This window comes from Trichomycterus rosablanca, chromosome 24 (assembly GCF_030014385.1).
Source record: "Trichomycterus rosablanca isolate fTriRos1 chromosome 24, fTriRos1.hap1, whole genome shotgun sequence".
NCBI classification, from domain to species: Eukaryota; Metazoa; Chordata; class Actinopteri; order Siluriformes; family Trichomycteridae; genus Trichomycterus; species Trichomycterus rosablanca.
The window spans coordinates 17334599-17349565 of record NC_086011.1 but is presented as its reverse complement, the minus strand read 5'-3'; the positions used below and the strand labels follow the sequence as shown (position 1 = coordinate 17349565).

The window sequence follows — 14967 nt, the reverse complement described above, 5'->3', positions numbered from 1 at the left end:
GGTACTGGAACGACTAGTACTGGCTGTGCTCACTAGACATTTTCAAACAGTAATTTACATAAAATGTAAAAACAACATGGATTTATTGATGTAGACATGCCATCTGAGTCTGAATCCACTAATAAATCCCTGGTACCAGATCCCTATAATGGAAAATAACACCATTCTTTACAAGTATGTCCAATTAAAAAAAAATTTTTTAAGTTAAAATCAATCAATAGTTCTCTGACTGGTTCAGAATCACGTGGTAGTAGTTAGCCATGTAAAACTTTACATTCACACAAACACACTCGCACATTTCCACCTGTTTACTGCACAGTGTGGTTCCACCACCACATAGCAGGTGAACAAACAAGAGGGTCATTCAGTCAAATTGGCCTCAGCTGGGCTTCAACCCCCACAAACAACTGGCCTAAAGGTTAACTAGCCATCAGAGAGAGAGGAATAGCTTCCACGTGGGAGCTGATGAATGGCCACCAACAAAACAGAAATGATTACTCGCAGATACACTGTAACCCCAAATTCACATCAGGTCACGTCAAGTGTGTCGATCCACCGGACACATCTAAGCTGCATTTAAACAGTTTTAATACTGAAACAGATATTACTATTAAACTACAAAGCCGCTTTCAGAAGTGTTTTCTTACTCATCTTGACCGAGTGTGCTAACGTTCTGGAGCTGACTGCGTGTCGTTGACAGTTTGTTTTGTTTATAGGCGTGCTGCTTAATCTGCTGCTGAATTAGTTGTTGTATTAAGAAGGAATGATGAACCAATTTGTCAGGTCTAGATTAGCAGGGTTGCATAAGCCAGGTCTGAATTCATAAACAGCTCAGGTTTGTGTGTGTTTGGGCGTCAGTTCAGGATCATTCGTGGCAGGATCAGCGCTCCAGGCTGAAGTGTTTCATAACTACATTCTTAAAGGGTTTCCGGTGCCAGCTCAGCTCGTCTCCTCCGTATATCCTTCCCTAACCCTCAGACCTTTTGTTTCTGATCAGTCCCAGGTTGGTAATGGAAAGGAATGAGAAGTTTGGGTCAGCCTGACTTATGTTAATCTTCTGCGCTTCTTATATTTACGTTTGGAGCATTCGGGAGACAGTCTTATCTAGAGTGACTTAAAGAACCTTGTAAGGTTTTGTTTTCACTTAAGTGGAGGAGTCTATGCACTCGTTATCTGAAGACAGTAAGACTTAGAAGTTCGGGAAGCCAGGGGAAGTTAATTTGACCACTTGATCATTTAAATGTGACAATATGACGACAATAAAGTTGTTTTCTTCCTGAGGGATAAATTGATGGGTAGGTCATGTCAAACCACAGCAGCGGGTACCAAGTGTCTTAAGGTCCATACATGTCAACATTTTTAATCTGAGGTGATGTTGTAGTAAAGTCAGATCATTAGCATGTGTGCTAAGGTGCAACATATTTCTCCACCTGGTGCAAGCTAATAAAAATTCCAAATTAAGGGTCCAGCCAAGCACAGAGACATCCCCATCAAGCTGCAAGGTTAAAATACCAACTTACTCTAACCGTTTCATTCATCTATACCAATATACACAAGTTAGCCTCACACTAATCTAACCATATCCTTACAAGGACTTAGCAGCTAGCAGAGATGCTAAAAGCAAAGTGAGGGGAAAAAGTGAGGAAAATATCACTTTTACTTCACGTTCCCTTGGGAATTATTCATGTTATTTCATGTTTAATAAACCATGGATTATCTAAATTTCCTCTCCTTTATTCAAAATTATGTTTTATTTAAAAATAACTATGTGTTTTTACGATTGATGACGTGACACGACGTGTAATGGCCCGTTTGTCGTACTTTTTTTATACAATCAGACACAGAGTTCGTATGATGTCGTACTGCATATCAAATTACATAAAACCAGATTATTTTGATATAATCGGAGTTAATGTGACAGGGAACGATCTACGATCATTATCTGAAAAACCATTTCGAGATCGAAGTGGAATCGAAATCTTAGCGCTGATGTTGTTGCGCCCTCTAGTGTCTCCAAACACAACCGACACACCGACTGCTGGTGAAACAGCAGCTGATCCAAATAATCAGAAACATCTACAATTTTTACTTATGTGCACAAATCCAAGTTTATATCCAACCCGGGCTCCACAGACAGGCACTGGTTTTAGAATGGGTCATGCTGAACAGCCCAGCCATTTTAAATGTGGCAGTATAACAGGATGCCATCCTTCCAACAATGTGGCAGTGTTAAAAGATGCCATTCTAGTAAGGATGTATCAGCTACAGGATGCCATCCTTTCAATAATGTGGCAGCTTAACAGGATGCAATCTTTCCAACAAGGTGGCAGTGTTACAGGATGACATCCTTCTATTAATGTGGCAGCTTGACAGTATGCTATCCTTCCAACAGTGTTGCAGCTTTAGGGGATGCCATCCTTCCAACAATGTGGCAGCGTTACAGAATGCCATCCCTCCAACAATGTGGCATATTTACTGGATACCATCCTTTCAACAGTGTGGCAGTTTTAAGGGATGTCATCCTACCAAGGAGGTGGCAGTGTTAAAGGATTCTATCCTTCCAACAATGTGGCAGCTTTACAGGATGCCATCCTTCCAACAAAGTGGCAGCAATACAGAATTCCATCCTTCCAACAATGTGGCAGCTTTACAGGATGCCATCCTTCCATCAGTGTGGCCGTGTTAAAGAATGCCATTCTGCTTAGGATGTATGAATGCCACAAAGAATGCCATCCTTCCAACAGTGTAGCAGTGTTCTAGTAAGGATGTATCATCAACAACATGATTTCCTGTGAGGCTTATAAAATACGGTGGTGGTAGCATACTTTTATTAAAATTATGCTTTTCAGCAGCAGGGAAAGACAGCCTGGTCAGGATTAATGAATACAATAACAGAAACCTCGGATTAAAAACCTGCGCCTCCCTGCCATGATGTTCTTGTCAGTGTCCTGATCACATCAACATCTATGACAGGACTTCAAAACTGATGTACACCACACTGCTCCCCAACTAACTCAATCAAATTTAGACCCAATTCCCTTTAGAGTCTCTGTCCACACTAATCTGACTCGTAGCCACTGATTCCAGGTCGGGTCAGTGCACGCGGGCATCAGCGTCCATCAAATTACCCAAATAAAAGCCGCTCCAATTAAACCCCTTCATTCTAAACAAACTTGTCCTGACAGGGTCGCACCCCACGCAGACAACTCGGGCTGGGAAATGAATTAGCTCCGTGACACACGTCCACATCATCAGGACCAGCACGGCGAAAGCATCTCGCCCGAGTCTGATGCATGCTGGGAAATCGTTCAGCTGCCGTCCAAATGTATTCATTTATTCTGAAAGCTCGGGAGAAATCGCACCGTCCCGTCGTCCCTGGATGGAATATTGTGGGTTAAGTGAGGCGGAAAATAGGTACAGGATCACCCAGTGGTTTGGGAGTGTGCACACACACACACACACACACACACGTGTCGCTATCATGTAGTCCAAAAGTTTTCACCGGGTCAAGTCACAGGTTTTGATAAAGTGTCCGCACGCAAAGAAATGAAGTGAATCCCTTCTGACGGGATTCATTACGGCATTATAATGCAGCACAGGCGTCGAACGAGCAAGCGGAGACTCATCAAACAGAGCCAGAGCGAGAAAGCGATCCATATCTGAGCGAGGCTTATCACCACGCTGCTATTCTCTAGCGTCTTCTCACCTCTCGGCCCTCGCTCGTCCTGCCGATAATTAGCTTAATTAATTCGACAAATTTCTAACACAAGCTGAGAAAAAACACGTTACAGAGATTAGATTCGAGTGAGACAATCGCACCTCAGAGCACAAACAATAAATCAATGCTATTCCTCCAGACGCAAAACCGCACCCCGTCTCCATACTTTATCACCAAAAGGCAATTAATAAGTGCTGAAACTTTTAAATTGGCACCGGCTGTGTGTTATTGTTGTACTGGAGCATCAATTACGTTCTGTTTGGAACTGTTTTACCTGCAGCATTGATTAGAAACGTTTAATGCAGATGTCCAGAGTGACAATGCATCTTTTTTCTTCTTTCAAGCCACATCAAACCCTGTAAGAACGGTTCTGATTAATACCCATTAATACCCCTAGGTCCAAAACCGACGACCAGACACTATGAAAGCACCACTATCCACAAACATTTACCCTATGTGACAAGGATCCTATAGTAACCACGAGCACCAAGTTGGACCCCTGAGCAAGGCTCTTAACCCTGAACTGTAAATGTAAATCTATTATGGTCCAAATTCACCAGACGAAAAGTCCATTTTAAAAAATTTTTACATACTCTAAATGGCTAAAAGTATAAGGACACTTTCAATTTTAATTAATGCTATCAGATCTGTATTTATAAAATAGATATAAATAACAACAGAGAAAATGTCTATTATATAAGATTATATGCTTCCAGCTTCGTGGTGACTGCAAAAACCCTTTCCTGTTCAGTTTAACCATGCCTGTGTGAGAGCAAGAGCATTTAAATCCCTTTAAACACCTTAAAGATGAATCAAAACAGTAAATAAATAAATACCAGGCTTGTTTGCATCCAGCACCAGTGTCTGTCTAGGTAAAAGAAGCCAAAAAGCAAACATTCCCACAGACACACTCCAAAATCCAAATGAATGGCCACAGATCTGGAACAGGATGTTCAACCAGCTCATGGTCAGGTGTCCACATATTTGAGCCATATGATGTATGAACTTACCTCTCTGAGTACTGTACTGCTGAATCCCCTGTACAAGCCCCAGAACCCCTGCAGACACACAAGAACACTCGTGACTTTCCGGGAGATTCAATGACGATGTATTCAATTTATTAACAGTGGCCTCCACCTCACCACTCTGCCCTAATCGTAGAAATCAAAGGGTCTGAATACTTTCTGAATCCACTTTATGCTTATTTGGTGTGTGTGTGTGTGTACCTCTTCTCTGAGTGTGGTCAGCAGTACATGGTGTGTATGTAGAGATGGAGAAGCCTGAGTTCTCTGCTTCACCACTTCAGTAGGAACTCGGATCAGACACGCGACCTGCGCACACAGGTGAAAACACAAAACATCACACACGAGCTTTCTTTCTTCTTTAGGTCCCGACATGACCTGGACCCGTTCTGCTATGTTCTGTTGCTGTTCTTTTCTGTTTTTGTTCTGCTCTGTTCTGTTCTGCTGTTCTGTCATGTTCTGATATAATCTGTTCTGTTCTTTTCTGCTCTATTCTGTTATGTTCTCCTCTGTTCTTTTCTGCTTTTATGTTCTGATCTGTTATGTTCTGCTTTGTTCTGTTCTGTTATCTTATGTTCTTCTGTTATTTTCTGCTCTCTGTTCTTTTCTGTTGTATTCTGCTATGTTCTAAACTGTTCTTTTCTGCTGTTATGTTCTGCTATGTTCTTTTCTGCTATGTTGTTTTGTTCTAAGCTGTTCTGCTATGTTCTTTTATGTTCTGTTCTATTCTGCTATGTTCTGCTCTGTTCTCTTCTGTTATCTTATGTTCTGCTGTTATTTTCTGCTTTCTGTTCTTTTCTCTTCTATTCTGTTCTTTTCTGTTCTATTATGCTATGTTCTGCTCTGTTCTGCTCTGCTCTGCTCTGCTCTGCTGTGCTGTGTTCTGCTGTTCTTTTATGTTCTGTTATATTCTGCTATGTTCTATTCTGTTCTGCTGTTATTTTCTGCTCTGTTCTTTTATGTTCTGCTCTGTTCTAATTTGTTCTGCTATGTTATTTTATGCTCTGTTCTGTTTCAAACGAGGCTTCAATGCCTCCAATCTAAGTGAAATGGTTGCTGATTAGCATAAACAAGCTTTTTATTGCAGAAAATGAACACTTGTATGGATTCATTATTGTGCATGAACTCAACAAACAGCCCAGTGGAGTAAAGAATCAATAAAACATTAAAAGAAGTTCATTAAGGCTGAAACACAGAAGCACACAGCGTGCAAATACAATAAAAACAAGTACATAATCAGACTAGCATACAGTACCAGCGTCTGTGTTTTATACTGAAGCGTGTAGCGAGGGCGCCACCCAGTGTACAACACGTGTACTGCATCCTGCTCCACCCAGCTACCGAGCTGACGGGAGGCGTTCCACTTCATCTCATTAAAGTCCATTTTTTCCAGTCGGGTGTCGTTTTATCATCCCGTCTCATCATTTAATTCCTAAAGGAGCCCAAATGAAAGCGCTACACAGGAAGCAAAGCGAATATGACAAGCAATTCCCTCTTTAATTGAACAAAAAGTGGCGAGAGGCAATTTCAGAGCAAATCCTGAGAGATTATAATAGAAGAGATCAATTAGGGACATTGTTTATTTCTGGCTGATTTGCATAAGGGCAAAAGGGTGGACACGAGAGGACCTGGGTTGCCAGATTGTAGGACTGGTTTACTTAGTTTTCCTCGTATTTAGGTGGGTCACTCCGATATCGTGGGCATTGATATGGCAGCACCGCTAATGTGTTCTAAGTCACTGACAGCGTTTACTCTTTAGGTAAGGCTTTCCACAGGATTTTGGAGTGCGCCTGTGGGAATTTATGCCTGTTCAGGTGCTGTTAACGTTCTGAATTAAACCGGTGGTTTTCAGATAGGTTAGAAATCAGGGCTCTGTATAGTTTCTCCACACCAAACTTATCAAACCAAACCACGTCTTTATTGTGACTTCAAAATCACTGAATAAAGTTTGAGCAATTGAGGGTTGAAGGCGTCGCTCAAGGGTCCAACACTGGCAAGTTGGCAATGGTGGGGCTTGAACTAGCAACCTTCTGATTACTAGTCCGAGACTTTAACCACTGAGCAGATGCTTTTATCCAAAGCGACTTACAACTGCGAGCAATTAACAGTCTTGTTTAGGGGCCCAACAGAAGCAATTTGGTGGTGGTTGGGCTTGAACTAACAACCTTCTGATCACCTGTCCAGTACCATATCCACTGAACTAACAAAGCCCAAAAGCAGGAATACATTTAGCATACACTTTTATCCAAAGTGACTTATAAATGACTGAATACAGTTTGAGCAATTGAGGGTTAAGAGCCTCGATCAAGGGCCCGACACTGGCAACTTGGCAGTTGTGGGGCTTAAACTGTCAACCTTCTGATTACTAGTACAGAACCTAAAGCAGGAGCAATTAACAGTTTTGCTCAAAGGCCCAAATGAATTTGGTGGGAGTTGGGCTTGAACTAACAACCTTATGATCACTGGTTTAGTACCGTAACCACTGAGCTAACAAACCCAAAAGCAGGAACACATTTAGCATACACTATTATCCAAAGCGACTGCTCAAGGGTCCAACGGAGACAATTTCGTGGTGATGGGACTTGAACCATCACTGGTCAAGTACCTTAACCACTGAGCTGCTGCCACTCATTAAAAGGGGTGTCTACATACTTTTGGCCATACTGTGTATGTTGGCGAAATCAATCAAAGAACCGATCAGCGTGTACATAAAAGGTCAGACATAATACAATAAGCCAGGCCTACAGATCCCCGTCTCCCTTTTCCTATTTTGGACTTTAAGAGACGCAGCTGGGACCGGCGAGCGCTCGGGACGCGCCGACCTGCGAGCGCAGATCAGAGCCGAATCCCATCAGACACCCGAAACAGGTCGACCTGCAGGTGCCTGCTTAAAAAAAAAAAAAAATCAATTCCACTCCGCCCGACTGCAGCTCCCCAAGAGGGGCACCTGCTAGCACCGGCTTTTTATATCCATCTGCTGCAGGAGGGGGGGAAAAAAAACCCTAATACCTGGCTGCCGCCACCTCCACCAGCGCTGCCATCGTAATAACGCCATTACTTATGCAGACACATAACATTTTCCATCTGCCGCTTCAAATTAGGATCACCAGCCTGCAGTTTGACCCCCACGGGCGGCTGGCATGAAAACGGGACGCGGCCGAGAGCTTCAGGACCCCCGCGTCATAAATCACCGAACGGCCTCTTTCTCCAGGACGAGGTGAGGCGCAGGTAATTCGTTCTGGCACGCTGGCTGAGCGCCGCCGTGCCCTCCTCGCCGGGACGGGCGGGGGGTGTATCGCTCCAGCGGAGCGGATTCCTCGGGCTTGACGGATGAGCTCTCGGAGGAAGATAAATCTGATATATGGGAGGGATGACGGCCCGCTCCGGCCCTGACAGACACCATCAGACGGGGCGTATTTTATTTTAGAGGATGCCAGGGGTGGAAGCACCTGCTCACATCAAAGTAAACGGGGCTCCATTTGACCTTCGTTGGGAACGGAGCCACAAAACACCTTCGTTTTTTTAACTGTAGCTAAATGAATGTGGACCAAGGAGTCCTGTGAGCTGGGAGTATCAATGTTAGACCTACAAGTGGCAGCTCAGTGGTTAAGGTACTTGACTGGAGATCAGAAGGTCGTTGGTTCAAGCCCAACCGCCACCAAATTGCCTCTGTTGGACCCTTGAGCAAGACCGTTAATTGCTCTCAGGTCACTTTGGATAAAGAATCATGTCATCCTGCTTTAGGGCTTTGGAAGCTCAGTGGTTAAGATGCTTGACTAGTGATCAGAAGGTCGTTGGTTCAAGCCCAACCACCAAATTGCCTCTGTTGGGCCCCTAAACAAGCCTGCTTGGAATTGTAAGTTGCTTTGGAAAAAGAATTATTTAATCCTGCTTTAGGGTTCTGGCAGCTCAGTGGTTAAAATACTGAACCGATGATCAGATGGTCATTGGTTCTAGCCCAACCGCCACCAAATTGCCTCTGTTGGACCCTTGAGCAAGACTGTTAATTGCTCGCAATTGTAAATCGCTTTGAATAAAGAATCATGTGATCCTTATTTAAGGCTTTGACAGTTCAGTGGTTAAGGTACTTGACCAGTGATCAGAAGGTCATTGGTTCAAGCCCAACTACCACCAAATTGCCACTGTTGGGCCCCTAAACAAGACTGTAACTCACTCTGGATTAAATAATTATGTGATCCTGCTTTAGGGCTTTGGGAGTTCAGTGGTTAAGGTGCTGTACAGATGTTCAGATGGTCATTGTTTCTAGCCCAACTGCCACCAAACTGCCCCTGTTGGACCCTTTTTGGGCCCCTAAACAAGACTGTAAGTCACTTTGGATAAAGAATCATGTGAGCCTGCTTTAGGGCTTTGGCAGCTCAGTGGTTAAGGTACTGGACCGATGATCAGATGGTCGTTGGTTCAAGCCCATGCACTGCATTACTCTGTTTTTTGATTAAATAAAGTATAAAGACTTCTTCACATAAAACTTTGTGAGGTTTTTTGTATTCTCATAGGATGCTATAAACTATAAACAGAAATTTGCATCCTTATTAACAACAAAAATATATATATTAGGCAAAAAAGTAACACGTAGGATTGCTCCAAAGAAAACAAAGCTTCATTCGACCGTGTGTATGATTTGGCGCTGTTTTTACACTGGAAGCAGTTTCAGAAGCAAGATGTACACCTCACACTCTGGATGACCTGAAGAAGAGCAGATTACAGGATTCTGGGGATCTCAGAAAAGCCGGAGGGATTTACGATCGGCTCTGTGCTGCTGAATCCACACTTCAGTGCACAAGTCCCTCGGAGAGTGGTGAAAGGGTACACAGAGGTCCAAAATGATCCTCAAATCTATAAATATATGTACTATTTGGAGCATTATTTCATAAATTTCAAAACAAATGTGGTTTTCTGATGTAATAATTCTGAAGCGTCTTACATGGCCTGAAATAATACATCAGCTAAAGATGTACAGGTTTCCAAAAGCACAGCAACTGAATTACTTCTTATTTATATGAGAAAACATTTGAAACGTTCCCACACCCAAAAAAATCTCCCAAATAATCCTAAATAATCCATAAATCAGATCATTTCTGATCAGTAAAATCAGCAATGATGTGATAAATCCATCGGCTGTATAACCGCCTGTTGCAAAACAAATGCTTTCAGCAAATCTTTAGCAACAACAAACGCTCTATTAATTATTGGAGGTTCACCCCAGAACTATAGACAACAGATAGTAAGCAAAAAGCATAAAAGCAGAACGTACGATTTCTCCGAAGGAGGCGGCGAGCATGTGAGTAACCGGAGCCATGTTCGTGGAGAAGTAACCGCCGAGGAGAGACTTGGTTCCCTCGTAAGTGACAAAAAATGCAGCAGCTACAGACAGAAACAAATACAGACTAAATAAAACACAGACAAATAAAACACTTATAAAAATAAGTCAGTTTTTACATGAATAACTCACAAAACATCACGTACAGCAAACTGCACAAGCGGCTAATTTTATAGAATCGAATTGTTTCCAACTAGGGATTTTTATCATTAACATACAGTATATAGACAAAAGTATTGGGACATTGGGAATTACTGTGTAATAAATCAGTTATAAAAGGAAAATAAGGCTTTTTAAGCAGTGAACAGCTATACAAATGCACTTTTGATTGAATGGGCACATATTTCTGCTTTTCATATTTACTTATTTCAGTAAAACAACTGCACGTTTCATTTATAACACCTTTCAAGATACTCAAGGACTCTGTACAACCACAGACACTGAAATTAATCAAGATAAATAAATAAAATAATAGACAACAAACAACTTCAAAATGAAGGGACAATATTTAATAAAAATAAGCTATTAGGAAAATGAACTGAATGTAGAAACGTTTTGTCTCCTGCTTAAATTTAAAAGCAGGACTCTGCCGGCCTCATTACGGGTGCGCTGCTGCCTTTGTTGTTTTAATATGTTGCATTAATATGACAGAATCTAACACGTACCATTAGGAAAGGAGCCGACGGCAGCAGAAGGCACACCAGCGTAGATGCCCCTGAATCCCCCGGCCTTGTAAAAGCCCTGCTGGCTCTGTAAACGGGTCTTCATAGTGTCCAGTGGGAAGAGAATGAGGTCCACACACATACCAGCACAACCACCCGCCTGTAAGATATCAAGATCAAGTTATAAAGTGCTAGTTTATAATACCTGTAAATACAGTGCTGCAAAGAATGTGTTTATAAATATAATAATAAGGGCGGCACGGTGGCTAACACTGTCTCCTCACAACAAGAGGGTCCTGGGTTCGATTCTCAGGTGGAGTGGTGCGGGTCCTTTCTGTGCGGAGTTTGCATGTTCTCCCCGTGTCTGTGTGGGTTTCCTCCGGGAGCTCCGGTTTTCTCTCACAGTCCAAAGACGAGCAAGTGAAGTTAACTGGAGATACTAAATTGTCCATGACTGTGTTTGACATTAAACTTGTGAACTGATGAATCTTGTGTAATGAGTAACTACCGTTCCTGTCATGAATGTAGCCAAAGTGTAAAACATGACGTTAAAATGCTAATAAATAATAATAATAAATATAACATAATACTAAATTGCCAATAAATGTTTTTTTCTAACGTGACATTAGTCTTTCCCATCACTGGTAATTCATTTCTTACGTGCACAGCAACCTAAGGCAGACTGTGTGTGTTTCTGTGGTTCTTGGATTACACTTGAGGATTCAGACCAACTGTTTTTACCCTGATCCTGGCACAGGCACCACTGTTCCATGTTTTTTGTAATTATGTTCAATTGTTTTGACAGGTCGTCTTAAAGCTTAAAAGTCCCTCAAATTGGCTCTGAGAAAATGTATGATCTGTGTTCCGAGATCTGTATAGAACCTTATAAATTCTAATACTTGTAGCTTAGTCAGACTAACCCTATTTATACAGGCACTAAATGTAACTCAAGTAATTTAGAGGTTAGATGACATATATAATGTTTAATGACCTTATAAAACAATCTACACTATTTTTTTACATGCTGATTTTCAGAAAACCTACAACATCATGTATTTTAAACCCAAATTGATGCCAATCATTGAAATAAAAGCTGCAGGAATCATTAAACCCATCATGCCCATCACTACTGGTAACGGTTCGACTGTAGAAATATAAAGTGTATAATTACCACCAGTGAAGCGATATAATCTTGTCTCTCCATGTTATCTGAAGCTTCTGTTCTGTTTATTATTAGAAGTTAAAATGAACAGTTTTATCACTCGTATTAAACATAAACACGTTCAGTAAGGGCGCCGCCATGTCTGCTCCAGCTGCTCTGTGCCACGTGATACAGAAACGTTATAACGATTCATTTCCGCACATTCGCTACCAGAGCAGCTTATAATAAAATATATATTAATAATATATGTAATATATATAATTATATTAAACTATATATTAATAAACTTTATACTATTTATTCATTTATTATCGCATATTTACTATAATAACGTGCACATATTTTATATAAAAATACACCACTCACATAGATTATATGTTTTATTGCATTGTCTTAATGTTTTACATTTAAATGTTTAAAGTAGTAGTTCCTGCGTTTAAGAAATATATAAATATTAATAATAATATTACTATTAAATTAATAATAATATTAATAAAAATACAATAATAATAGTAATAACATAATAATAACAATAGTAATAATAGCAATAATAGTAATGATTACAAAAATAATAACAACCTTATTAATAGTAGTAGTAATAGTAGTAGTAATAATAATAATAATAATAATAATAATAATGGTGATAATGGTGATAATAATAATAATGTTGATAACATAATAATAACAATGGTAATAATATAAATAATTGTATTGATAGCAAATATAATAACAACCTTATTAATAGCAATAATCATAATAATATAAAAAGAAGCATAATAATAAATATACAATAATATAATAATATTAGTAATAGTAATAATAACAACAATAAAAATAAAAGTACATCTACTACTAAATATTATTATTGTTGTTGTTGTTGTTATTATTGTTGTTATTTTATAATTTTTTTATTATTATTAAAAACGTCGTTGTTGTTGGTAATAATACATAAATATATTACATTTTTATTATTGCATTCTATTAATTAATTTATTATGGATTTATTTAATTACTTTTTATTTGTTCTGGTTTATTTTTACTATTTAATTAGCATTAATTCAATTTGATAATGATAAAAAAGTATAAATTAATGAATAAGTGAATGAATAAATAAACGAATGAATGAATGAATGAATAAAAGAAAGAATGAATGAAAGAACTCTGCTACAAATAAACTGTGATGTCTCATTTTAGCCACTAGATGAAGACATGTACAGTGTTTTAACAGCAGCTTCATCTCCTGAACCTGCAGCCGTGGGTGAGAGTGAGAATAATAAATGAACTCAGAGCTCATCTGATTTGTTTATGTGGTTCAGGATTGTGCTACAGGACTCTGGTGTGTATTTCAGTGCTGTGTGTAATCCCAGAGGTGTGGACACTTATTTTCCATATGCTGGTGTCGTCCTAAGTTATTTGTTTAATGCTCTCTAAAGAATCACAAGTGATGGGATGAAAATAAATCAATATGCTATTGACAAATGTCATATAGATCAATTTTAAACTGCCTGTAGCCTAGGTTTGGTCTTTAAGAATGGACAAGTATTTGATTCACCCGCCACAAAAGTGCAAAGGTCAACGTAAGGAGAATACGAAGGATTCTGATTCAGTCTTTGATGCAGATCACAACACATTTTGCCATCTGTACTGAAAGCGTAAGAATAAAATCACAAAATTTTAACACAATTGGGTCTAAATGGAAAATTGTGGTGTAAAGCACACTACTACTGACTTGGAAGAAGTAAAAACAAGCTTTTTGGGCTTTATAAATCCCACGTCACTATCTGGCAGTCTAAAAAAATCAATAGAAAAAATCAATCACTCATTCACTCACTCAGATGACCTATTCAAGTTCTTGTCAGATTACTGCTTAAACTTGTTTTATATGTTTTTTATAATATTAACTGGACTTGAACTGCTTAATATTTTTTAAAAATAGTAATGGGGTGTTCTAAAACTTCTGAATGGTAGTGTATTTTGGTTAATAAAAGGTAAGTCCATCATTACACCTGGATAACAATTTCTTTGTCTTCTTCGTAGCATTTATTGGTGTTCCGTCTCTTTGTATAATTTGCCCTTGGTGTACCTGAAGGAGAGAACAAACATCCTTGATAGGAAGACTGGAAAAGATGCACACAGGGTTCATTAACATGTCAGTAAATCAAAGCAGGGACAAAGAGGTAAGCAAAGTAACCATTTTCAGCATTTAGCAGACACTTTTTTATCCAAAGTGACTTACAGCACTGTGACAGCATGTTGTCTAAGCAATTAAGGGTCAAGGGCCTTGCTCAAGGGCCGAACAGTGGCAGCCTGGCAGTGGTGGGGCTTGAACCAGCAACCTTTCAGTTACTAGTCCAGTACCTTAACCGCCAGGCTACAACTGCCCTAACCAGTAAGCCAGATATGTCACATCTGGCAGTCTAAAAAATCAATAGTAAAAAAAAAAAAATTACTCATTTAGTCACTCATTTACTCACTCTCTCATTTACCTACTCATCACCTCACTCATTTACTCACTCTCTCATTTACCTACTCATCACCTCACTCACTCACTCACTCTCTCATTTACCTACTCATCGGGGCGGCACGGTGGCTAAGTGTCGCCTCACAGCAAGAAGGTCCTGGGTTCGATCCCCAGGTGGGGCGGTCCGGGTCCTTTCTGTGTGAGGTTTTCATGTTCTCCCCGTGTCCCCTTGGGTTTCCTCTGGGAGCTCCGGTTTCCTCCCACAGTCCAAAGATGTGCAAGTGAGGTGAACTGGAGATACTAAATTGTCCATGACTGTGTTCGATATAAACTTGTGAACTGATGAATCTTGTGTAATGAGTAACTACCGTTCCTGTCATGAATGTAACCAAAGTGTAAAAACATGACGTTAAAATCCTAATAAACAAACAAACCTACTCATCACCTCACTCACGTACTTACTCACTCATTTACCCACTCATCAGCTCACTCACTCACTCAGATGACCCTGGTCTGGACAGGAACAGAACAACGTGCTCTGAAACTGTCTCACAGACTCAAAAAACGTTATAAAGACCAGAACCACGTGGGTCTGAGTGTCAAA

At 40.1% G+C, this 14967-nt stretch overlaps 1 protein-coding gene across 3 annotated transcripts in view; it reads right to left on the bottom strand.

Moving 5' to 3' along the window:
* slc25a26 (solute carrier family 25 member 26) overlaps nt 1-14623 on the bottom strand; it is a 34779-nt gene extending 20156 nt beyond the window's left edge. For 2 of the 3 annotated variants that reach the window (XM_062986590.1, XM_062986592.1), the window contains exons 1-5: nt 11912-12045; nt 10744-10900; nt 10013-10122; nt 4945-5049; nt 4729-4776 (exon numbers count right to left, since the gene is read on the bottom strand). In XM_062986590.1, the coding sequence (XP_062842660.1) occupies nt 4729-4776; nt 4945-5049; nt 10013-10122; nt 10744-10900; nt 11912-11944 (453 nt within the window). In that variant the 5' untranslated portion in view covers nt 11945-12045. Of the gene's footprint in view, nt 1-4728; nt 4777-4944; nt 5050-10012; nt 10123-10743; nt 10901-11911; nt 12046-13908; nt 13986-14468 lie in introns of those variants that run through there. The other variant, XM_062986591.1, reaches the window with a different exon arrangement.
* Between the last annotated feature and the right edge of the window lie 344 nt (nt 14624-14967).